The sequence below is a fragment of the Perissodus microlepis genome, chromosome 7, assembly GCF_051167445.1.
Source record: "Perissodus microlepis isolate ML-2025 ecotype Zambia chromosome 7, ASM5116744v1, whole genome shotgun sequence".
In the NCBI taxonomy this organism is placed as follows: Eukaryota; Metazoa; Chordata; class Actinopteri; order Cichliformes; family Cichlidae; genus Perissodus; species Perissodus microlepis.
The window spans coordinates 4,542,757-4,569,630 of record NC_140467.1 but is presented as its reverse complement, the minus strand read 5'-3'; the positions used below and the strand labels follow the sequence as shown (position 1 = coordinate 4,569,630).

Below are 26,874 nucleotides of genomic sequence, written 5' to 3'. Positions count from 1 at the left end.
AACTGCTGTCCTCTTTTAGAATCACAACAGCATGAATTTAGTCTGAGAGAGTCACATCCACCTTCTGCTTCTCCACCCCCTCCACCTCTGTCCATCTTTAAAGCATCGGCACACTGGAGCCAGGTAGGTCTGCAGACATGAGTAATGTGGCTAAGACTGACTCACGCACTAAGACATCAGCCGTCAGTGTGGAGCCAGCAATGACACAAGCACTACAGCAAACACACACACACATCATATACTGACTGAAAAGACACACAGGCAGACAGACTTGGCGGTGCCGACGTTTTGAAACCCAGTCATGCAAACAGCCATTATCATCACCTTATGTTATGTGATCATTATTGAGAAACTGAAAATTAATCCATCGGTGATATGAGATCAGCCTGCTAACAGTAAACATGTCTAACACAACCACACACACACTTGCATGCACACTGTATCCAACTAAGGGGATGTTTACCTATTTCAACATAAATATTTCTGCAGTTCTACTATTAAAGGTTCGCAAACAAATTATCCTGAGGTTACATAAGTCTGATTTAAAAAGATTCCAAAACAAACTGAGTTTAACTTGCAGGTTTCATTTGAGTTTCTTTTAGATTCAAGAATGAATCAAGTGTCTTTTTGCAATCAAGCACCTCCGATCAAAACATACTTTTAGTTCTTTAGAAGGCAAAATAGTGTTCTAATGAAGCTAAAACACTGATCTGCATACACCTCATTGCATCTATTAAGCATTTATTATTCATGCAAGAGTAATGTGAGGTGTCTCCGTTTTAATGCCTCCTAATGGCTTTTTGAGTTACTGCTGCCAGCTATGAATAAATCATATCAGTCATGGCGCAGTTTCACTCACCCTGCAGTGCTGAGCTGATCTATAGGTATGTGTGCTTGTGTGTGCGAGCTTTCACAATAATCTTATTTTTGATCCAAAAAAGGCTTTAAAGTTTTTGAAAAAGAAAGAGGCCCAAGTCCAAGCCCGGTTGTTTAAGTCTGCCAGTAAAAATAGCCATGTTTTGAAGAGTCAGGACTGTGTGATCATTCCAACATGCTGCGATTGGGATACAAATGTATGGAGCTACAGCAGGTGTACAACTTGAAAGGAAGGCAACAGCACAATGCAGCCACCACAACAGATCTTTTTCATGATCAGAAGTACTTGGGTCACCCTAATAGTTAATAGTTAAACCTGTGCTTCCTTTTTGTATGTAACTAGGTGTTTTGTAATACATTGCAAGGTGTAATATATAATCTACTACCTGTATTTAATATGCAAGTTATAATAAACCACAAACAAGATCACAGGTTTATTTTAAAACTGACCATAACAAACTCAGCAAAGATTGTGTTTAAAGTAGGATTGATCTTGGATTGTATTACGTTGAATTGCTGCTGTTTTTATTGCATTCGCTGACTGTATGTCTAAGATTAGGGATGACGCACTAGGTACGGGTGCAGATCTCTTTCATCCACCGTACTGGCGGGGGTGCTGTGCAATGGGAACATATCGACCCCCTGGCTGACTCTGTATCGACGAGTGGATGGATTTCAGGAAATGACCTTGGCTAACTCAGACGAGCACCTGACCAGAGCCCAGCTCATTTTCCCACAGAGCACATCTCTGGCTGTGTCTCTGAAGTCAAGCTGCAGGTCATACCCTTGAAAGAGGTAAACATGGTTCACTGAACACCTGAGGTCACTGCAGACTGAGGTTCATTCACAGTGGTATGCTGAAGTATTGTCGTAAATTTTACAATGGCAGTGTGTTATAAACATGGTTTATGTTTCTGTTCATTTTGCATTAAAGGAGATGGTGCACATTAGTTAACATTAACTCTTGGTTACATCATGTAACTGTGCAAGATTTAGCAGTGCAGGCTAACTTTCAGGAGCATGTTGCTGGCAGGCTGGCATTTGTATATGACTAATAAATAGCACGTGCATGGAGTCATGTGAAAAAGAAATGTTTTTCACTGTGTTTCCTCAATGACACAGCAGCTTATAGAATCACTTTTAGCAGTAATAACTTAGAGTAATTGTTTTCTTTATGACTTTATCAGTCTCTCATATCTTTATGGAGGAAGTTGGGCCCATTCTGCTTTACAATTTGTGGGCATTTGTTTGTGCGTAGCTCTCTTAAGTTCCACAGCATTTGAGTCAGTGTTAGGTCTGGACATCAGCTGGGCATTGCAGCATCTTGATTCTTTTCTTTGTCAGTCATTCTGTTGTGAATTTGCTGCTGTGCTTGGGATTGTTGTCCTGTTGCATGATCCCATTTGAAACATGCTTTATCTCTCAGATGAATGGCCTCACTTTGCCATGCAGAGGAGTTTATGGTCGACTCAAGGTGCGTGCAAGGTGCCCAAGTCCCGTGTCTGGGACACAAAGTCACATGCACACCATTACAAAAGGGTACACAAGTAGCCAAAACACTAGTTTACACAACTTGAGATTATGTCATGTTTGATTATTCAGTAACCAGTGTTTTGGATTTAGAAAATGATTTAAGAGTTGTTGATATTCCAGGTAAGCGCTGCTCGATAAGCAAAGCCTGATGGCCAAAAGCTATTTTCTTAAAAGGTATTTTTACAGTTCCCTCTAGAAAACACTCTTTACATGTGTGGGTGTTTTTATTTAATGAACTGAAGAAGAAGAGGAGGGGGCATACTGTAAAGAATATCTGCAAATGTTTCCCCAGTTTTGTTTTTGGCAAAAATATCGCTTAAAATGTGACTTGAAAAAAATCTAATGTCTCTTCTGCTGCATTGCACAGATTAAGTATTAATCTTTTTTTTTTTTGGTGCCTGTCCCATTTTGTTCTTTAGCCATCAGAATTATTATCTGAAGGCAAAGAAAGATGCCCAACAGATTTACTTTATCAAGTGGATCATCACAGCCTTGCCATATTGGTCCAATTGGTTGACCTTTGTTATTATTATTTATTTATTTTATTTTCAGTAGTTACAGATGGGACAGACATGACTGGGAATAAGAAAGAAAGAAAGAAAGAAAGAAAGAAAGAAAGAAAGAAAGAAAGAAAGAAAGAAAGAAAGCGGAGGAATAAAAAGAGGGGAGGGGAAGAGGGGAAGAAAAAAAATCAGCTGGATCACCTGTTGAGAAAAAAAAAGAGAAAACAAACAAGAAAGAGAGCAACATAATAAACACAACACCATCGCAATAATCTAGCTAAGTGTAAATAACAGTAAATACTAAATATTGAATGTTGTTGGGCAGCACGCAAGACCGACAGGTAGCAGCCAAGAAAGGTGAAGTTTGTGTCTGTGAGCACCCGTGTGTGTGTACACCTGTGTGCACACCTGGGTGGATGAGCGCGCCTGTATTCAAAAGGTTTCTCCATGTAATGATCTGCTAGGGGGCGTGTGGGGAGCCATAGCCCCGTCCCCCAGGTCATGAAGCAGACATGAAGGAGATCCAGGCCCCAGACATCCAGAGGCCCCTGAGTGTGAGAGCCCAAGGAGGACCATTGGAGGAGCAACCTCCTGGGAAGAGCTTAGGAGAGCCCCAGTGATCTTTAATTAATTAATTAAAACAGGCTGGATGTGAACCAGATACACCAAACATTTAGAACAGATATTTTGACTACATAAGCATTTCCCTATGAATTTCCCTATAAAAGTGCACGCATGATATCATTTGTTCAGTTTATAATAATTAGCATGAGATCCCAGTACTTTCTCCCCAGTTAACTGAAGGCAAACTGGATTTTGTGTCTTATTTTGCGAACAATGACACAATATTTTGGAAAATTCATAGGATAATCCAGAGTTTTGGAAGCTTTTATAAGGAATTGTCCGGCGTGACAGAAGTATTGTGTATCTCTAGAAATTAAGCTTTGAAAAGGCAAGTCTGGTGCATGTTTAAAAGAGACTTCCTCTCTGTGTCGTGCTTGTGCTTTGTGTTGCTAACAATCCCAGACCCTGGATCAGCTGATTCCAAACTGTAGTATCAACAAGCATCCCACACCTCCCTCGCGTGGCCTTCAATGGAATTACACGAGTTTTCAGCTTTTTGTCAATCAATACAGAAACCCCGCCCCACACTGAATCGATTGGTGGCCAGCTGGACGCTGGAGCGTCAACGAACCAATCGTGTGGATCTGCCTGCTGTTAACAGGGCTCCTGTTCTGAATGCCCTCTCTGTCGCCTGTTTGATACTGTTATTTATAGACGCCCGAGGATGCATAGTGGAGCATGACAGAGGAAGGGAAGGAATAGGAAGCAAAGGGAGGCTGATACAGACGGAGGAGGATGAGGAGGGGGGAGTTAAGGGCTGATGACGGCTATACGTCTTGCTCTAATGATGTCTGAGATAGGAAGCAGTAGGGCTGCAGTCCTTTTTACAGAGCAAAGTACATATTGATCTGATTTTTTTTTTCCCAAAATGCATCTGTCTGATCGATGCTTTTCTTTAAGAGGAAAATGGTGGGGAAAGAATGAGAAGAAATTGACTAAGGAAAAGCTAGTGAAGGGGAAAGTCTGGTGCATGGTGAATTATAATGAAATATATATCCTGTTATAAGACAAGCAGGTTTAAAATGGCAATAAACTACAACTGTGCAAAACAAAACTGCTCAGTAAATAACAATTACTGTTATTCTAATTAAATATATTTGACCCAATTCTTTGAAACTGGAATAAAAATAAATAAAACGAGTTTTCCAAATAATTTAAAAACAGAAAACAGGAGTTATTATTCATCTATGATTTTTTTTTTAGACTTCCGGTCTTCACATTAGAGTGCTAACAACTGAAATATCACTAGACATAAAACACAGTTTCTCCTGTGGGAGGACAATCTGTTTCAGAGAGCAAAAAGAGCTTTATAGCTAAGACCATAGCCAGTGATACACTGCTCATTACTGTAGCTGCCTGGCTGGACAGGTTCACAGTGAAAGGTCAGCATGTATTCCTATTGAGATGTATGGCCTCCAGCAGCATTTATAGGAAGAGCTCTTCTTATGTGTGTTATAACAATAAAACAGTACGGACAGAAAGATTTCCCCATAGACTTTTGTGAGTTATCTAATGCTGGATAAATATCTGACCACAGATAAATGAAAAGACTGATTCTTGTAAAAGAAAAAAACACCTAAACCTAGGTTTAAGCATTCAGGTATGATAACACCAACGAATAGCATTATTGGTTGTAATAATACCCAACCTACTTTTGTTGACCTGCTGGCAGCTGCATGCTTGGTAATCCAGTTTCATGACAAAGGATCTTCATTTCCAAGCTGGGCCATTTCATCTTAAACCTGCTTGACCAAAAATTCTATGTTCCAAAGTTTGGATATACATAATAGTTGTCGTGAAATTTGATGCATAGTTATATTTATATAGAGATATTTAAATGTATTTTGTGTAACAAATACTTTTGAAGGTATTTACAAATGGTTGTCTCACAATAACTGAGAACTTAATTTTGATCTAATTATATTTTTTGTACGTAAGTACAGCAATTTTCCCTTTAAAGAGGTGCATATATTTAACTTAATTATTTTCTCACTTATAATTAGAGTACCATCTGGAAAGTCCACAATTTTGTTCTGTAATATTTTTTAATTGTTTGGCTTGTCATCTTTGCTCAATCCAGAATTAAAGTTGAATAAATGAAAAAACAAAATCGGAAATGGTTGAGCAGAAGGCCCACGCTGACTTGACATGAATCATCCAACTGGGAGTCACTAACCTAGAATAAGATGGCAAGTGTCTTGACTTTGTGTTATAACGCCCAAGCCCGCTAAGCTCCGCATCCACAGGACGGTAATCGTTCCATTAGCGCGTGAACGTGTTTGGTGTTGGATTTGTCTTCGTAGCGTGATCACGCCAAACCAACCGGTTTTACCCCCATTATTTTTAATTCGCCAACTACATATCCCATTGCATCTGCGCTCACACGCATTTTACGCACAAGAGACAGAGTGGGTCGGGTCTGTGTTTACTTCCGGACTCCGATTTAGACCTCGTTCAGAAAGCAGCAGCTCCAGTGAAGGTTCAGGCTGGCAGCGCAGTGGCCATACAAGGCTTCATGACAGAGGTTACCGGTCTGACCAGCGACATCCCCGTGGGCAAGTCTAACGCGGCGCTACTGAACACTGGACACACCGCGACGCAAGACAGACTCGAACTGCCGCTCTCCTCTCCTCATCTTGCCTTCGTGCTCAAAGTCACTCAATGCTTCAATCCCGCTACCAGCTAACAGACTGATCCGACTGTGTTCCTGCCGCTTCATGATCCGAGCTAACTGGGGGATCAAAACAAGAACAATCGCTTGAAGTTCAAGCGGCGTTTGCGTTTGACCGGCCGGGATCCATCGACTGGGAGAGACGCGGGCCCCGTGGGGAAAGAGCAACAGGACTCGGGGGGCCAGTCAGCTAGTGTAGCGAGGGTGGTGGCTGGATAAACTAGGGGGTTGCCTCCAGCTCCTGGTGGATTTATCCCCTGCCAGCTAACATTAGCTAAGCTAGCCACAAACAGCACCATGGATTGGTTAATGGGGTGAGTACAGACAGCTAACTTGCATAGCTATAGCATCCTCTCTTATATGACAGGTCAGCTGCGCAGTCTTTCTGATGCTGCCTGCAAATTCACTTCTCTGCAGCTGATACCACTGGAGTCGGCGTTATGCAGGTGCACTGTCGTGTTCAACAGTGTTAAATTCTCGCTTTAATCTGTGTGTAAATGGTTGCTTAGCTTAGCTTCGCTCCGACGAGGCTAGCAAAGCTGGCAACGGTTAACCGGCCTCATGATAGCGTTACCCAGGGCCAGGTGGTATTTTTCGGCATCTCTTCGGGCCGCAGATTACTAGCCAAGGATGGCAGCTCCCGGAGTAGGTCGTGATAATATTGCTATACATGGCAGTTTACTGGACGGTGACCTCATCGCTGAGGTGATGGACTTTAGGTTAGCGGCTTGTCAGCTCTGCTAACGCGGCTATGAGCGGTTTCCCTTATTTCCCAGCGCAAGGTGCGCTGGTCGCTTTGACGGAGGGGAACCGCTGCTAGCAGTCGTGCTAACTTATCTAATGTGCAACCTTTGAGGCACAGCAGAGGTTCTGGTGTCAGAGAGAAAGCTCACCGATGGAGAATGTGTGTGCACCGTGCACATCTTGAAGCACAGCGTGTATGTTTTTGTCAGCGAAGTGAAGCGCGCAGGGATTTCTAGGGCTTTTGTGTAGTTTTCTGCCTCGATGTAGCGGTTGACACCTGACAGAGGTTGGTGATGCTGTGTAAGCTGCGTTATTTTTAGCTCGAGGCTGCACAAGTCACAAGTTTTGAGTGAAAGCTCGTGATAAGGACTGCATTTATCAGCCTCGGTGACGATACCTGCTATACAACCAAAGTTCAAAGCCACGATCGCTGTGCTCGGGCTTAACATTTGAAATCAGTGGAAGCGACGGAGTAACTTTCCAAACCCTGACAGCCCAGAGCATTGTTGTAGACTTCAGATTTGCTGTCTTGCTTTTACTTGCGTATTTGCTATGCAAACTCTTAAGACACTGGATTGTCTGGTCTCGTTTGTAGGGCGTCAGAGACGTTGCACTCCAAGGTGCGTTTGCAAGTTGAAATCCAAACCTGAAATGTGAAATAAAAACTCGAGGTGTCATCATATACACAAATGGCTCGGACTTAAACATTGATCAGGTTATTGTTTTTGCTTACAGTTTATCACTGTTGGCTTGCTGCAGCACTTTAAAAGCACATCAGGGATGAGGAAGGGTGGAGGCCCGTTGTTAGGGGAGTTTCTACATGTCTGCTCAGTTTTTTCTGGTAGATAACAATGCTGTAAGTCTGTTCCCTGAGCTCAATGTAGGCTGACTGTTAGCTCTGTAAAGATAGTTAACTTGTTGTCCAAGACAGTCTGCTCATAAGTCATAATCTCAGGCTTTATCAATTGTGCCCACGCACGCTTTCCAGTAACTTAAAAAACAACAACAAAGAAAACCAGGTTGCTTGTTAGACATCACGCAGTATTGGTAAATAACACATTTGCTCCTGAGTGGCCTGTTTGATATTTTATGCAGGTTTTCCATGCATGGTCTGCTTTGCATAAAGAACATTTGACTGCTTTGGTAGACACAGGTTTCTTGTAGTCATTGTTTAACTTGTGTTTTTCCCCTCCCTATGACACTGGTTTTCCTGGTTTCACTAACTGGTTCTTGCAGTAACTTGTCTTAAATAACATCAGCTCTCTGTTATAATTTTTTTTTTTTATCGGTCCTTAATTTCTCTTCCCTTTTTTTTCCCCAAAGCCATGAAATAATCATTTTTTGCCCAGACGGTGCTTTCAGACCTGAACTATTTTGCACAGCGATCTGATGTAGCTTGGTTTTAGAAGAAATGAGGAAAGTAAAGGCCTACATATAAAAGAAAAGACCTCTGCCTGTCTGTGGATGTTACTGAATGCATTTGGTGGTAGTCTGTGTTCTCCAGCTGAGAAAAGTTGTAGTTGGTTCTATTTAATACATTTTTGTGTGTGTGTGTATATATATATATATATATATATATATATATATATATATATATATATATATATATATATATATATATATATATATATATATATTAAAAAAAACAAAGCAGATTGGCTTTGTGATAGAAGGTCATGCCTAATATCCAGTGATGGCATTTGGTCATGTTGAGAGTATATGTTTACCTGCATGTTAAAGGAGCTCTTTGGATAGAGTGCAAATATGCAGTTAAGTTGAGCGTTTGCGATCTAAATGCATTGGAGGCCAGCAGGAACGTGTCCAGTGTGCGTCATCAACAGTATGGAGTCCATGAATGAGTTAACCAAGCGTGTAATCACTCTGAATACAAACCTGGGGTGAAGGACACCCCTGCCAAGACCAATGGAAGAAGGAATTGAGAGTGTGAGCATAAGGATGATGGAAGAAGGAGATCTAGTGAAAAAGAGTGGCTGATTTGGAGAGATGAGGAAAAAACAGGATGATCAAAAGAGATAAAGGAATAAGCGATACCTCTTTTTTTTCGTTAATTAACCAGTTAATGGGGAGGGAGGAAGGTGATAAGGTTGCTTTTGATAAAATGGTTGATTGTGGGACAGTTAAAAGAAATTATAAGGTGGGGGAAGGGAGAGTGTAGTTCAAAGGAAAGATGAAGCTCTGCAGGGAATCAAATGGAGACAGATGAGAAGCCTGTGAGTGGTTGTAATGGTGAATAAAGGAGGAGATCTAGAGACAACAACATATTATGATGGGAGACATACTCACAAGAACCAACCACTGGTTTTAGCTGAGGCTACCACCTCTTGGTATGGCGATACATACACGTACCACTTTTTAGCCTAAATCTGTTTGTTAACTAGCTGCACTCTATCTGTGTACTGTGATATTTTAGACGGAGCACATTATTTCAGAGCTGAATGACCTCATCTGTCCCTATTCAGAGTCAGACAGGATGTTAAATCACTGGAGAGATGTGCGACGCCTAAATGTGTCTTTTCCTGCTGGGTGAAATGGGTAGGCTTTGACAGATGTTTAATCCCCTTGCTTTTGAGTGATGGGTTGGTAATGCTGAACGAAGAGCGAGCGAATGGAAAGTACAGCGTCTAAGTGGAGCACTGCTTCAGGCTGCCCGATCTGAGCAAGAGTCAGACTTGTACACTTAAAAAGGCACCGTATCATCTTTGGCTAGGTATATGGGTAGTGTATCAATATCCAGCACTATGGGAGTAATGCAAGTCATATGATAGGTTCTGGCTTTTTGTGTCTTTTTATTTTATAGATCTCAAATTTCGTCAGGTTCATATAAAAGTATTTGAACAAGAAAATTAATTATATAGAGTAATGTCTTTCTGCTATTTAGTGTATAATGTGCGATGCAGTATAAATATAACAGCACTAAGGCAGGATTCACACAGATGCTTTGCTGGCACAGTCATCATAGCAACAATAACCAATGATCACAAGGCATGGCAGCCAAGCTTCAGTCTGACTTTTCCTAAATTTTGATACCGCACCCACCTCGCACTCTAAGGATATTTTTATGACGCAGTCTGGAGGATTTGAATAAATGCGACTTGATTGGCTGACGCCTTTGCTGGCATTACAAAGTCAAACTTGTCTAAACTTCAAACATGAGCAAAACAACAGATCAGCACTCATGAGAAGCAGGAGCACTGAAGGCTGAATCTGTGTGAATGCTGCCTAACTAACAGCCAGAATGACCATAAAGTCAAACTGACGTCTAAAACGGTTTCGGCAAAGTCTGAACAAGCTTCCTGTACAGTTCCTGATTTCTGTTATGACTTCACCCTCTGTGATGTTTTTAGCCACATTGCTTGTAGGAAGATGTTAAGCTCTAACACGATTAAGCTATTTACCTTCCTATCATCAGAATAAGGTGTTATGGTGCTTCTTGTGGCATTGTACTGAAAAATGTCAAACAGGTGTGACTTGAGTCAGATTGAAATGGTTTAGGTACTATCTTTTTAAAACTGTTTAAAATATAAAAAGAGAGTGACACTGTCAGATGATGGTAGATCGAGAAGGGGAATTCACATGAACTACTTATAGGTTGGACGTTGTCAGCAGTGGTAAACGTCTGTCTATTTGTAAAGCTCGCTTGCCACTGTGGCTCATTTCCAAAATAAGAGGCGCCTTTCTGTGTCTCTTAGTAGGTTTTTCTTTTTTGTTGTTTTTTTTTTTTTTTGGGTGATAATGCAATTTCTTAATAATTTTTTCACCTGTGGCCTGAATGCAGTTTCTCATGAGTCCATGCTGCTTTTTAGGTTTAAAAGTAGTGAGTGGGGGGATTGAAGAGGTGGGCACATGTGTCAGTTTCTAAACGTAATCATTTTAGTGGCCGGGAATACGTTTCTGTTGCAGTGTTGGATTATATTAATAGAGTAGCAGTGAATTGGATGACTGTATATCCAGGAGAGACTTAAAAAAAAAAACCAATATAAATAAATAAATGAATATATTTTTTTCCCCTGTATATTGTGTTTGTGTATATATAGGCATGAAACTTTAGTTTTCTTTATCAAATATTAGTTTCTTGGGCGGGGGGATAGTTTGCATAAAACTATTGTAGCTAAATCGGCTGCAAGATTTCATCAGTTTAAATGAAGTCATGTCTTAATTTGAGCGTCGGTTACAATATAACGGAAGTTCAAACGTGTAGAATAAACCAGTCGCCATGTGTTAGTCCTTATACAGCAGACTCCTATGTTTTAAAACGTTTCTAGTTTGTCTGCAAATACACCGTTAAGAACAAAAAAAAGTGTGTGTATTTTAGAAAACATGCAACATGTTCAGTGTTAAATCTCTTAACTCTGTGTGCGTATCACCTGACCTGTTCATGTGGTCACGAACCGACGCTTACAAAACCTTGTGGTAGAATATCTTGGTACGGTGTCAGTACTTTCATTCTTAGCCTGCATGTTTGACTAATATCCCTTTTTACGCTTTCCACTTGCTCTGTGTGTATCTTCCCAATGGGGATTTTGTGCACTTCAACCCTGTCCTCAAGTAACCTCACCGCCTTATTTCCATCTCTGCCGCGGTGCAGGCATACACATGTAAAAACACATGCGCACGTTCTCAGCCCAGGTGGCTGCTTCCGCTGCTTGCACCACAGATGCAATTCTGATAATAGACTGCGACAGATGAGCAGACATCATCTTAATGCAGTCACCTGCTTTTAAGGGTGGAAACTAACAACCCTGTCACTGAGTTCCTAGTATTGAGTCTGACTTTGCTGTCTAGTGTCAGGTTTTGAGTCATGTGTGCTGTTCCTTTTGTACACCGTTTGCTTACTAGGTCTAACCTGAGAGCGGTAAGCGTCAGTTCCCAGAAGTTCTTAGTGTCTGTCTGTGGAGCTGTTTACTGTGCAATACATAAATCAAACAAGAGCTTCTGTTGGCTCTCTGCAGACAGAGCATGTAAGAGCCTTGCTCTATTAAGAATCAATGTAACGTGTCTGGCACTGAAGTTGCTTTACTACTGCACACCCACGGCAACCCAAGCCAAGGTTTTTAAGACCACGTAACGTAGCTAAATCTGCTTTAGTGTTTAACACATTACGCCCGTGTTGTTTGTTGCAAATCCTGTATCCTGACACGTAGTTTCTCCACAGCTCCTAACATGGAGCACAAATGACAACATGGTTAATGTCAGTTGAAAACCAACCAAAACCAACATCCTGTGACTGTATGTTTATGGTTTAATAAGAAATGTTTCTGAGTTTCTGGTAATTAGGTCAGTTTAGAACTAATCTGTCCTAGAGCTTGCACAGGAGATCTGAATGTCCCAGTCTTTAGGAGTCGAACTTTCCAAGTGTTTATGTGTAAAAGCAAAAAAAAAAAAAAAACCTGAAAGTAAAATAACTGAAAACACAAATGTTAAAATGCCAGTAACAGTCATGTGAAAAAGAGTTTTCACACAAATCTGGAAAAAGCCAAGTACTCTCTTACTGCCTTCCCGAACTAAGAGGTACTGCTAATCAAATTCTCTCAGTGAATGTGACCATCTTTTACCCCAAGGTCAGACCAAGCGATGTTCAGAGAAGTCGGAAAAAATCTCAAGTGGCATACCTGTGAGACTCGACAGGCCTCAGTTACCAGGTTAAATGTTCAAGTTTGTCACAGTAAATTATAAGGACTGAACTAGTATAGCTTTTATTTTAGAAGGGTGGCCTCTCTCTTAAAAAGAGCATCCTGGCAAGTCATGCATATGCAAGCTGGACCTGAACCACAACCACAAGTTTCAGGAACAGTGTCTTTTGGACAGATTAGAACAAAGTGGAGATGTCTGGCCATAATGCTCATATTAGGCAAAAACTAAACTCAACATATCAGCACAAATGCCTCAATGCAACTGTCAAGCATGGTGGTGGAGAGGTGATGGCATGGGCTTGTTTTGCAAGACTGAGTTCCTCTATATACCAAACTATAAAGTCCACCAGCTAAAGCTAGGTCATGCAATACGATGAGGACCTCAAGCACAGCTGCAGATCTACTATAGAATGGCTGAAACGAAAAGAATCAAAGCATTGCAATGATTGAAATGTTATTGGAGCTTCAGTGAGCAATATGAGAGCATTAATAACAACATACAAAAAAGTGATTGCTTCAGGATATCGCTATTAAAGGTGATTAAACAAGCTGCTTACTCAGGGTGGGAACTTTGTTTCCAAAGCACCAGATTGCCTGTGAATTGCATCAGATTATTATATCAATATTTAATATTAATCAGTACTAATTTCTAATTTTCCAATAATTGTTTTATGCGCCTCACATTAATTCTGCGCTGCTTTAGTGACACGAGGGCCCATTCCCGGGGTTCAACGTCAGGCTTGAGGTTATTCTACCATGATGTGCCTCCGTTTCTGAGGTTTGTTTACTCCCCACAAAGGACACTGTAGTCACTTTCAACCCTTTAACACACTCTGTCTTCTACTCCCTCCCTCCCCTCTTTCTCGCTCTTGCTCTCTGGACACTGACATGCAGAGATGTTTTCGTGCTTGACTGCTGCCTGAGTTGGACTGTTCAGCCACATAGAGCAACGCAGCCTTGGTAATGTTTTTGAGAAATGTTTTAAACTAATAAAAGCTAGTGGAGGGGTAGGAGGAACGCCTAGATGCTGAGTAATGTTGTACAAGCGCTATCATGCTTTTTTTTGTGGGCTTGCCTCGTGTGGGGAAAGAGAAGGGAAAACAGTGTAAGGGCAAAGCAGAGCTGGAGGGGCAGAGTCAAAACAAACAAGTCCTCATCTTGCCTCTGATATCGGCTCCCTTCTTCAAGGCTGTACCATTATTTTGCGACAGCGGTGCCAGGTCCCTCCTATTCCTCAGACACACCATCAGAGCCGAGCTGTTATAGTTCAGAGTTGTCAATGACATCAAGTTTCACAGAAAGGTGAAACCTAGAGCATGCAGGATTAACAGTAGTTGTAGAGATGCGGGTGTTCTGCACTTATAAGATGATCATTTTCACATTGGTTAAAATTGTGGGCGATCATTTTTGAGAGCCATCCTAAACCAGGTGGTGTCCAATTAAATCTTAAATGAGGTTTCTGTATCTTAGTGTTCCAGGATATCAGTGTGCATCATTGAGGGTGATATAAAGGCACTATTGAAAGTGAATGAATGAATCTGATACCAGGATGACTCTGCAGTTTGCCTTTCACTGAATATGCATAAGTGGATAAATGAAGAATCCAAATGCATGCATGGTTGTATTAAGCACTTTCACGAGCACTTGAGATGGAAACTCTTGCTAAGTGTGGTAGGTTTTGTTTTTCTTCTCCCCTTTTGCCAATATATTTGAGTGAAGATGAGCTTTCAAAAGCCTCAGGGCAGTGCATGCTCTGAGTGCACTGCAACTAAATACTGTGATAGATTGAGAGGCTGCAAATGAAACCCAGCTCTGAGTACCTGGAGCTGGATGCGCATGTGAAGCTTCTCCACCCACTCACATGGGTTCTGACCTGTTCAAAAGCTTGAACAGACTGTGTTTCACAGTGTCAACTACACTGGTTGGTAACATTTAACCAGCATATTACACTGATTTAAGAGGCCATATGTTTCGATGTGTTTACAGTCTGTAAAATGAATTTGTTGCTGCTTTGAATGTGGAGATGTTCTCAGCTGGGCTGCACTGTTCAGCTTCTGGCATGGTTGTGTGTGTGTGTGTGTGTGTTTTGCCTCTGTTTCACTTGGCAGGGGAGTGGCACCACGCTGCGACTGTGTTTACTCTTTCGTAACGCTCTGGGCAGCTCTGCCCAGCACACACTACTGGCGCTGCCAACAAATGGAGAGAGGGAGACGAGGAAAAACACTGGCAGCAGGCAGGAACCGTCATAGCTGATCAGCTGCTCTCTCACTCTCACCCCTTCCACCTCTTGGTATTGGTCACATCAGGACACTTTCCTCTCACATGCTTAATTACAGAGCTGACTTCAGTACGCAGATCCCAAACTTGACTCGCTCTTCTTGTAGCTGAACTGCCTGCCACAGGCCTCGGAGCAGCTACTGTTCTGTCAGAGAGCATCGCAGTCATGGGCCGCTGTTGGCTACAACTGTCTTAAGATCATCTAAAATAAGTTGAACATCCTGCAGCAGATTTTTAGTAGTTGTTGTTGTTGTTGTTGTTGCTATCCACCCACACTGAATGCCGCAAAGAACAGTTCTGCTGCAAGTTTGGCTATAAGATGCATTTAATGACATCTTTCTTATTTAAGAAGATATATTCTTTGTTTCTACATGTTTCTTTTCTGTTTATTGGGTTAAATATAATTCTGTTTTTCTAAATTAGAATGTCAGAGATTAAACATATGACCGTTTTGTTCATAAACTAATTAAAATGCCACAATTTCAATAGGCACGCACATTTTCTGTGTGAGCGTACAAGTCTCATTACACTACTGAGTCACAGAGAAGTTCTGAATCTATTAATAAGCCTCAGAGAACTTGAGCTACTGATACATGTCGACTTGTTCAATGCCATAAGCTATATATACGAGATGGATGTAGCCCCACTGCAATGTCACCTAGTGACTTGTGAATCTTTGAGATGAGTGTTTTGGCCATGACTGCCTTGTCTTTTTGAAAGCGGGCGCCTCCAACGAGGGTTATATCTGTCTGGGAAACCAAAGGCTGTTGTATACGCATAGAATAGTATGCTTTAGAGCAGGTCTGTCTTGTAGCATTCCCTGGTTTATTGGTATTTTTGATTGCAGTGGGGACCAGAATTGGCTTTGTTTTATTCGGTAAGACTTGAATCTACCAACTGAAGCCATAAAGTCACGAGTAAAGTTTTTCCTGAGGTCATGGCCAAACTGAGGAATGTAGTCTTGCAGAATGCTCTGTTAGATATGGCACAGGAAACCTGACATACATAGTTATCATCTGAAGCAAAACCTGCTGAGTGTTTCCAGAAGTTGAATAGCTAGATAAGAAACCAAAAAGATTAACAATATAATTTCCAAGATGTGGCTAATAAGAGTTGAGATGTGCTACCTAAGAAAAAAAAAAAAGGAAATATGAATTAAATACACCAGAGGAAAAGGAAGACAGAGGACAGAGGTAGATGATAAGGAGGAGAACAGCATGAGATTTTTTTATTTTTTTTTTGTAAAGTGAGGGAAGGAGGAATGTGATAGAGACGCCTAGGCAATAGGTTGAGATATTCAGATAAATGGGAAGCGGCAACGTGGGGCAGGGAGGTAGATTAGAAACAGCAGAGCTCTTAAATAGAGGACGAAGAAGGAGATTTAACAGCAGGGGCCAGGCTGCAAATGACAGAAAGAGAAATGCAGTTTGGAACTCTGTGCAGGTCAGAAATGGGGAGAAATGCACCAGAAGGACTGAGGAGTCCAAATGCATAGTATTTCTCCTGTGGATCCTTAACCTCCTGCTTTGATTCCCAAAACTGTGAAGACCAAGATTTGAGTGTTTCTGCAGCAGAACTCTAGGTTCTCATTCAGCTAATCAGGTTTCATTTGTCTTGGAGGAGGAAGGCTTTAATTCTGGCTGATTTTTATTTATTTTTTATGTGGTCTGCACCCTCGGGCGAGGTTTCAGCTGAGCAGTTAGCTGCTAAATCTGTACAGAGCCGGTGGGCTACTGGCGTTGATGTAAGCTAGCTAGGTTTGTCCTTGGTGGCTGAAGCTAGACCGCTAGGCTGGTTTGAACTATAATTGGATTAGAGATCTCCGTGTTGCATCAGGCAGGGTAAGCCGAGTAAACACACACTCACTCGCGCGCTCTCCCTCTCTCCCTCTTTCTCCAAAGCACACATGCCCTCCTCAGGGAATCATCTCAAGGCTGTACTCCTCTGCTGCCACATGTTTTTTTTCTCCAACACTTTCATCTTTCCTCAGCATCCCACTATTTGTTTTTTATCCCCTTTCAATCAGTGGCCCGTCCACTCCCACTGGCTGTAAAGGTGAATGCGGATGTGTGTTCTTGTGTACGTGCACATTGGTGCCTGGCACAGGAAGGATGTGGATGTTTCCAGTGCCACGGATACCAACCTTAAATGGGATTACATGGGTTACAGTGAGCTTGTGGTGGGACAATAAATCACAAAAACAGAAAGGGAAGTCATGTGTTGATACTAATGTGAGATCTCATAGGAACATGGCAGATGTGACTATAAAGCTGCCCTAAATGGAGAAGGAAGTGAGAAAGCTAATCTTAACTTTTCTTGCTTTTTTTCCCTTTTTTTTTTTTTTTTTTTTGTAAAGACAAACTTCCTGTTTGGCAGTTTGGACAGGAAATAAAAAATGATGTCATGTGCCTCTCAACCAAATGGTTTCAAAGGCTTAATTTGTAATTGGTGTCTTGGACTTTTCCAAGAACTGATTTCTTTAAACTGAGTTAGATGTTAACTGGAAACAGTTTGGCGCCTTATTCCATTTGTCTGTCCCGCTTGGTGGCTCGCCCAGATCATAAAAGTGTCACATTTGAATAAACGAGTAAAGGAAATGTAACTTATCAGTAAACACTGGACGATTTTTCAACAGTTCAAGTACCAGGAAATGAAATGATACAATTGTCTAGATGAAAAATGGACTTTACTGCATGTGACCTGTAATAGAAACTGTGACTACAAAGATTTGTTTTCATTTATTTTTTCAGGTTAGTTGGCAAAGTTTTAGTTGCTGGCATCAGTGAAGAAACAAAACTTCAGCAGGGACCTTTTAGTCAGAGCTTTTTGCTCTTTTTATATGTGTGCATGTCTGTGCATTAACATTCATACAGCACACATTGAAGCAGTTGGGGTGAGAAATTAACAGTGGAGAGACAGTGTGTAAGATTAGAGGGAGACTGTGATGGAAGAGACTTAAGTGCTGACAGGCCAACACCAGCAGCCATATATTTGCTATGTGTAACTGACAGCTTTGATCTGCCCATATGGCCTGTACATATCTTTAACTTGTGAGTCAGGAATCAAATGTCACACTGACAGAGATGGAGGGAGGGGAGAAGACTCATGCTCTGATGTGGGATGACACAGGGTAGTACATGCAAAACCTCCACCCACAACCAGTATCATCCTTCCCCACCTATCAGTATGGAAAATATCAGTAGCAGCAGTTTAGATTTCCAGATTTCATTAAACTGGCTTATAATGTGTATTTCCACAGGATTCCCTTCTTTTGCCTGTAGGACAATCGACATGCCTGCATCTACAAACGTAATTGCGTTGTGGACAGGGTGCCAAACATAAGTGTGTGAGGCTGTGAACTTGTTAGCTTGAATCTAAAAAAGGATGTGGAGGAGGAGGGAGATGTTTTTGAGGGAAGAGTTTGACTTGGAATGAAGGCAAAGGGAGATAACGGAGAGGGAGCTGGTGTTTGGGGTCGTCCAATTTCCGCTGCAGGGTTGGGGTCACTCTGTGGAAGCTGCTGACACGGCCTCCCAGGAGCAGGGCTGAAAAGCTCAAAGCTGGACAAAAGACAAGAAACACAAGGCACACAAAGTATTTGACCCTTGAGGCGGTGTTTAGTGTAAACACGGATAAGTCTGATCATCTGAGTGTTTGCAGAGAACCACACTGGGAAACGTGCTCTGTCCATGCTCTTCGCACTCACACAACATTGCACTTCATTGTAACTTAGTCATGCCCGTGGTCTTGTATACCGTGTCACAACACTAATCTTCATCTTCTCTGGTGTTTGTTAACGGTTGACCTGTTAAACATGACCTTTCTTAAAGCCTTTCTAATCCCAGGTGGTCTCTGAGCTGGGTGATAAATGACAACACTGAGCCAACAGCTTGTTAGCACAGGGAGCTAGGTTACAAGTTTGCTGTGCAGAAGACTGGCTGTGAATACAGGGTATTATGAGGCACAGGGGGTTGAGGAGCAGCTCACTTTGCCACAGGAAGCCATGCAGAGGAAGGAAAGGCTCCGACTTCATCTGTCGACACCAGATTTAACATTTCTTTTTTAATTGCATAGTTTGATTAAATGCAAATTTTACAAACTTCCAAAAATATTTTGCCACACATGTGAAACTCTTAAAATACTATTCCCTAATATGTGACAAGGGTCTAAACAAGAAAATATTGAACAAAAGGCTTAAAGTTCAAAATAAGTAAAGCAGAAAAACAGGAGATGTGAGTCTGTTCTTTCTTCTTCTTGCTTCTGGTCTCATCCGTCATCCACACTTTCTGATTTTCTGGTTGCTGTCTAACCCCTACTTCCATCAGTAACTGCCTCGCACTAGGAGTCGAGGTGGACTGAGTCATATATCAGGGGGAGTGTGCGGAGCAGAGCAGGCTACGAGAGATTAGAGGTGAGAGGAGTGTGCTGCTGATTTATTACCATCCATTAGCTGGTTAAAAGAGGCTAAGTGAGCCAGTCAGCTCAGGGAGGTGAGATGGAAGAGATTAGCCTACATAAAGAGTGATGGAGGGAGATCTGTGACGCGAGCCAGTGACTCCCGAACTCCTCTCTCTTGTATACTCTTTATTCTCCCTCATTCCTTCTGTGCTACTCTTTATCTTCGTCAGCCACACTTCCTCCCCATGAGTATGCCATGTCTTTGTAAAGCACCAATACCAGTAGCTGCCTGTTTGAGAAGTGATTAATGACGTTCTCTGCATTTTTAAATCATTATGCAACCAGTGACAGTGACAGTGCTGCTTTTCTTGCATGCAGGCTTGGTCACATATAAATCAATGGTATATCTATCACATGTTAAAACTTCTTGTGTTTAAACTGCTGGTAAAATACGTTTGACGCAGCAGTGGGGGAGGTGGTAAATGCCTTGCACCATGGAAAATTTACACCACATGTTATTTACAAAACCAGACATTTATTAATAAATTAACTAATTAGCACTAGGAAGCAGTGGGGGGCAAAGTAAATCAGAGTGCTATTGAGTTCATTGTTGAAATTGAATAGTAATGAAACGACACATTCTGACAGGAGGTTGAAGGAACTAAATGCATCATTTCTGCATTATGCCTTTTTTAGGCTATTTTTTTTCTGTCCTTCAGTTACAGATATTGAGAAGTACTGACAAAAACAACCCGTTGTGATAGCACTGTATAATGAATTATTTTGTACCCAGCTGTAATAGAAATATGAGGTAATAAAGGATTTGAAGATAATAGTTCTTAAACATGTCACTGATTTTGGACATTCCATTTTAGGGCCTCAGTATTAGCAATTTGGCTGTCTTTGTTATTGCTTTGAAGCCACAAGTTACCATATTTGGCAAGTTGCAATCATAAGCTGCAGAAACGCGAGGGGTGGGGGATACAGTCTTAAAACTCTGCTTTAGCAGCTTGTAACCACATCACTGGCTTCCATCCACCATTTGCTCTTCCTGTCATATGGAGCGCAACTAACGAGCACCCCAGCGATGCTAGATTGAGTCACAGTTAGTGTTAACACTTGTGTGCTGTTGAAGTAGCTTGCTTTTTTCCAGGTATAGAATCATTATTCAAGGCTGACCTGCTGCTGCTCACTCTTAGACATGTCTGGGCTTGTGTCATTGTTGTGCTCACTAGGGAATGTAAACACATGGCATCGCTATATCATTGGTATCACGAGGTGTAAAGGCACAGGCATAATGGACACAAATTGTTTGTTTCCATGGCGCAGGCTATAAGGGTTTATTTGCTTCAGGGAGCGAGAAAAATGCTACAAATTAAAGTATTTTGACCTCTGAGGTCTAAACTAACACAAGATGATTGCTCCTGTTCATCAGCAGTGCATTCAATGCACACTGAGAGCTTCCCGACTACTTAAAATGCTGTGATTTGACAGAAGCAACAGATAGAAATAGAAAAGCGCTATCTATGGCTCTGGAAGAGGCTATATGCGTGGCAGCGCTTGTGTGCTGGACATCCGCTCTGTAAGCTGTTTCTCGTCTTAACCTTGGTGTCAGTGTGTCAGGTTGAACATTTGTTTTTTGTGTGGGGAATAAAAGAGTAAGACTCATTCCCCACATCCGTTTCTTCTTGTAGATGAAGAGTAGGTCAGGGGTTTGGTGCGCTCTGGTGAGTTCATGTGTCGCTCAGGGCCATGTACTGTATGCACAGATGGGACATTTCTCACAACCACTGGGGATTTCACCTCACCGAGTAACCTTGATGACGTGGAAGCCACTGCACTGACTAAACTAGACCGTGCTTCAGAAGGAAATGTTAGTGCTGACTGAATGAAATTAAATCTGCAGTCTTGATTTTGATAAGGTTCTGGGCCTTTATGTTGCAATTTCCCTGTGTTGTTTTCTTTCTGTTTTTGGTCCCTTTGCTTCTCCTTTTTCATGTTGTATTTGGCCTCATTGCAGTTATCCACACTGCCTGCATGTGTGCTTGTTTGATCAGGGTGTGTGTCCTCACGTACACCTCAATCTTTGCCTGTGTTTGCACATGACCTGTGCGTGTGTGTGTTCCTCCATTATCTCCTCCACTGCCCCGCTCTCTCTTCCTACTCATTGTTCTGCCTCTCTGCCTGTGCTGGGAGTCTGGAACAGGAGCTTGCAGGAAATCTCGTCACTTGTTGTGCAAAAGGGAAAGCAAACAGCGAGATGCACAAACACAGGAAGAGCTGCTTCCCTCACGTGGGCCCCGGCTGGGCATCTGTCACTCCTTTGCGTTCATCATAACGCAGAAACGTGAGCGGCGTCTCTAACCGCACGTGCCTTTTTTTCCGTCTTTCTGTCTCCTCGTCTTAGTCAACTCGTCCCTGTCACTGTCAGTTCCGTCTGTGCAGCTGCATTTCATGCCTGAGTGCTAATAAACAAGAAAGACCAGAAAATAATACATACAATTCATGAACGTGATGATTATCACAAGTGGAATTTGTGTCTTTAAACAACATCTTTGCGCTAGCTGCCCGAAAAACTTTAATAACAGACATAAATTCTTCATTGTGGCTCTTCTGTGTTGCTCGGAGCAGATGACCTTGCTTTATTACTTTGTCTAGCCTTACATTACGGCGAACCCTTCACTGGTGCTGGTTTATTGGAGTTATCTATCAGAATATAATTTCTGAATGGTAAATGGCCTGTATTTGTATAGCGCTTTACACGTTCAGTCATCCACCCATTCACACACACATTCACACGCTGGTGATGGCAAGCTACATTGTAGCCACAGCTGCCCTGGGGCGCACTGACAGAGGCGAGGCTGCCGGACACTGGCGCCACCAGGCCCTCTGACCACCACCAGTAGGCAACGGGTGAAGTGTCTTGCCCAAGGACACAACGACCGAGACTGTCTGAGCCCGGGCTCAAACCGGCAACCTTCCGATTACAAGACAAACTGCCAACTCTTGAGCCACGATCGCCTAACAGCTAAAAGGTGAGCAGTTTGCGCAGAGGCGTTTGGTCACTGGTCTCCACAGACTGCACAGTAGCTGCAACCAGGACAATGCTAGTCTTCATACAAACACACTGCTGAACAATGCCAGCTGTTGCATAACCACTGTCAGGTGTGGGCTACATACTTCAGCACTGTCAGTGTTTCAGTGGGTTTCCAGTGTCGGGCTCAGTTTCCTGGGCAAGGAGTTTTTCGGCATTAGCATAGAGCTGTTTGGGGCTAAACTAGAGATGCTCCATTTGCTCAGCAAACACTTTCTGTGGCATTTTCACACAACCCCGCGGTTGAATAAATTATTTCTGGAATTTGAGTCTAAGTTGCACACAGCCTCATTCGTATTAGACAGCTCAGTGTTTGGTCACAACGGGTCACTGTCCAATAGTTAACACTGTACAAACCAGCGTGATGTACACAAAATGTTTGCATGAAGCTTAGTGATGCAGTTGCTGTTCATTATGTTTTAAGTAGAGAATGAAAATAATGGAGTTCAGTATTGCAGTGAAATTAATAAGGGGACAAGAGGCCATAACAGCAACAATTAGGGCATTCATAAAGAGCCTGCTGTCAATAAAAATAAATAAATAAATAAAAGTAATCAATGTTGCAATAAAGTATAAAAATAACTAAATAATTATGTGTACTGTAGTATAGATTTTCCAAGTTTTTAATCCATTTTAATCTTTAGTGCAGAAAAACTTTTAAAGGATGTTTTTGCCACTGTAATCTTAAAATGTTTTTTTTAATTAAAAAAAACAAAAAAACAAACCACACTCACTCACATATTGTGAGCCTCTGATGGAGTCCTGCATTGATCTGGTCCCAGATTTAACAGCCACACCAGTATGTATGGTCTGGAAAGATATGGCGTGCGAGTTGACTGCACAGATGACTGCCTCTTTTTGTGATGTAAAATGTGAGATAAGTAGAAAATAGCCTTGAATCTTATTTAAATGTTAGTGAAAGAACCCTCTAACAAGGACGTTTATGTTTTGTCTTCAAGTTAAGCTGTTACAGCTTGAGTTCATGCTCCTCTATATCTGTTATCGTCTAGACCATCCTTAGCTGGTCCGACCAGTTGGCCAGGCTCCATTTTTCTCTTTCTACAATCATAGGAAGTAAAGCACAGCTGTGGCTCTCTTTTCTAAGAGAAAAGACTAAGAACTTATAGTGATGTCCATATAATGTGGTTTTAAGCTGTTTTTATGCCACAAGAGGGCAGCACATCTACAGGTTACATGACTTTTCACCAGAAAGGAACATGTCTGTGGATAAAAAATGATTACCTGGGTAACTTCGTTTGCTTAATCATTGATTTTTAGCAGGTCATATAAGGTCACTATTTTCCAAGAGACGGTGGAATATGCTCAGTCTCATGTGTGTTGAAGACTGAGAAAAGCGATGAAGATACTCTGGTTGCAGGATAAATGTAGATAAAGTACGAGTTGAGATAACGGAAGGAGAGGAGAGATCCAGTGGGCATGAAATCAGATCTTGTTGTTGCATAATCATGGCTTGCAGGCCTTCCCAGTGTGCACCAGGCTCGATGCAGTCCAGTATCACATGACTGTACCAAGCAGCTGCAGTTTTAAACCAGTGATACCAGTACACCACCAGCCTGAGGCTGATTGGGATCACTAGTTCTGTTCTTATTTGTGCTGAGGCATGCTCTGTTTTTCCCCTAAAACACACACACAAAGTGGGCGGTTCAAGTCCTCATTGTGTCCTCTCATCTATAGTTTATTCCCATCAGTGTGTAACCATTTTTTAGCCTGCAAACATCTTCTGCGGAGTCCTTGCTTCTCATTGGCTCCTGTCATTCATGTCATAACTTCCTGCCTTTCACATATCAGCAATACCATGACACTGAGAGCCCGGATCTTCTTGACATAGCCTTCCTCCGTCATCTGTCTTCTCTTTTTCCCTTTATCTCTAATTCAAAGCCTTTATTCACATGCCAGCAATACCAGACAGCATACCAGTCGTCAGGACATCAGCGGCGGCCCACACCTCTTCCTGCAGCTTTCCTCCCCTTCCTGCTGTCTTTCTCTCATGACTGTTTCTCAACTCATGCGTGCCATAGGAATAATGAGAAAGCGTTTGCTTTTGCTTGAGCAGTACATTATTTCTTTTTAACAGCAGGTGGCACCAAAGTCCCACCATTCTGAGAAAATAAAATCACCACTGTCTTTTAATTTACTGTGTCACATCTGCCCCTCATGAATCTATCTTCACAGGCTTTGTGGTGCTACCCATCCTGGTGGCAGAAGCCCAAAAAGGTGGACAAGCAGTTCTCTTGCTTCTGTTTCAGGCCACGATGTGAAAGACAGACACACACAGAAAGACCGACCGTCTCCTGGCGTCACCCAGCCTGGCTGTGTATATATAGGCTCTTTCATACCACACCGCTTGGCTCGGCCCCAGCTCACATATACCTCTGCTGTGCTGTTTTTGTGTGCGTAAACATTTTTGGAGTGTGCCCACTTGTGTTGGAAAGAAAAACAGCATGTGTTTGGTTCTTGGCAGCAAAACCCTATGTACATTAAATTGCATAATACAAACATGGTAGTGGTTTCGTAAGACTTTTTTGGCACTGAAGTAGGGAGTTGTGTGGTTTCTGTCAGTATCACCTCTGTCAGTGCTGGGAAACTTGGAGACTCTAAAGCTGGCCTCTCTTCTTATACATGCACTCAGGTTCCTGGAGCCTTGATATACTGTGTGTGTCTGTGTGTGTTTGTGCATTGCGGTCCACCAGAGTATTCCTGGAAAGCTTCAGAGCAGGAGCGAGGGTTGAAGGGGGCAGGGCTATTCCACAGCCACACACCAGCCAATGATGACTGCTTTCTGGAAGCTTCCCTGTCATTAAAAACGAGGCAGAGAAATGAACAGAGAAGGTTTATGGGTATTTTATTTTAACCTCTGTGCCCTCAGAAGCTTCATCTTTTAGACAGGAAAAAAAAAGAGAGGGAGAGAGTAAAGGCATTGCTGTTGGCTGGCACCTTTTATCCTCATTAGTATGCAAGGAGATGCACTTACAGTTCACCACATTGTTGCACAACAAGAATAAGAGTGTAGGGAGGGATGGGCTGGATGGAGAGAAGTGATGCCAGGTGGAGGAAATGGAGGAATCAGCATAAGAATTGCAGAAGAAGAAAGCTCAAATTAACTTAATGAAGGGGCTGCAAACAGGGCAATAAAATCAGGGATAGTTGAGGTGCAGGAAGCAGGAAGACTGAATAGGAGGAGCATCAATAAAACCCATGCTAATTGTGCCTCTGTGGTCTGCAGTGTTCACTGCCCCACACCTTTTAAAAGTCACGTTTTCTTGCTGTTGATATTCTCCCTCATACTCCTGCCTCCTGTTGTCTTCCTCCTCCTCTTCTCTACCTCCAGCTGCTGTTGTGCAACTCTGCAGTGACTGATGGAGCAGCTACAGCAGTGCCATTGATCAGCACTTTTGGTGCCAAGCTGCTCTTATTGTAATAAACGACTTGGAGCTATGAAACCAGTCCCGAGTATTTTGCGGCAGCAGAGGAAACACACACACACACACACTCACTCACACACAAATGCCACACTGCACTTTTGCACTTATATATGATGTAATGCGGAATAAGTTGGATTACTTTTAAACTTAACCGCATGCCTGGATTCATTATTTTGTGCTTCTAATCCCTCAGGACACATGCGCGCAAAACGTAATGAGATCTTTTATTTTGCTATTAGAGAAATTATTAACCAAGTAACTCAGGATTCTTTAAACCATATCCTCTTAGATTAGCTGGGCTTTCCCTGTAATTAAGCTGCTGTTGGAGAGTTTAGAGCAAATGTAACATTTCTAAAACCCTAATTTGCTGTTACTGCAACACACAATGCTGTCCTGGATTTTGAGCCTTCATTGCATGTCATCTTCCCCTTCTCAAAGCTTACTCAGCCGTATAAGAAAACCACATCTCCTCTTCGCTTTCTGTGGTCTGGCTGTCTACCAAATTTTAGCTCCGTTCTTGCCCTCTTTTCACCTCTCCAACTCCTCCAAACAGTTTTTTTTTTTTTAAAAACAAATCCATTAAAAAGCCAAGCTTGACAAAACAACAGCTTTGCTTTATCTTTGGTTGTAGTCGGTGTACACAGATTATCAGGCGGTGTGAAGCTTATCTGCCAGGTGAAAGAGCTTTTTTTTTTTTTTTTTTTTTTTTTTTCTTTTCAGGATGGAAACAGACACACATGGGCCTAGCTTGAGGGGATCCAGTCTCACCTTTATGTCCGCTTAAATTATCCTCCAACTCATTTCATTATCATTTCTGAGGAAGGTGCTGGGAAAAAATGTGGCTATTACTCACTAGCTAGTCAGGATTGATCATTGTGCTCATCTGTACCTAATGCTAGGTCAAGAGTTCCTTGGTATAGTAGATGGGGATTAATAGGCATACCCACCCACCCCCTTTTTATCATTACAAGCCAACCAACCAACCATGTAATCAGCTGTGATTACCGTAGTTTTTCTTTATTAAACCACATCCTGTTAAAATCTTAATCCAGTGTTTATA

At 42.1% G+C, this 26,874-nt stretch overlaps 1 protein-coding gene across 1 annotated transcript in view; it reads left to right on the top strand.

Annotated features, from left to right (window-relative positions):
- The first annotated feature begins 5,933 nt into the window (after window positions 1–5,933).
- The window catches only part of mob2a (MOB kinase activator 2a), a 54,520-nt gene continuing 33,579 nt past the window's right edge, over window positions 5,934–26,874 (top strand). Inside the window, exon 1 of the mRNA XM_084932933.1 lies at window positions 5,934–6,521. Coding sequence (XP_084789059.1) covers window positions 6,505–6,521 — 17 coding nt within the window. The 5' untranslated portion in view covers window positions 5,934–6,504. The remainder of the gene's footprint in view (window positions 6,522–26,874) is intronic.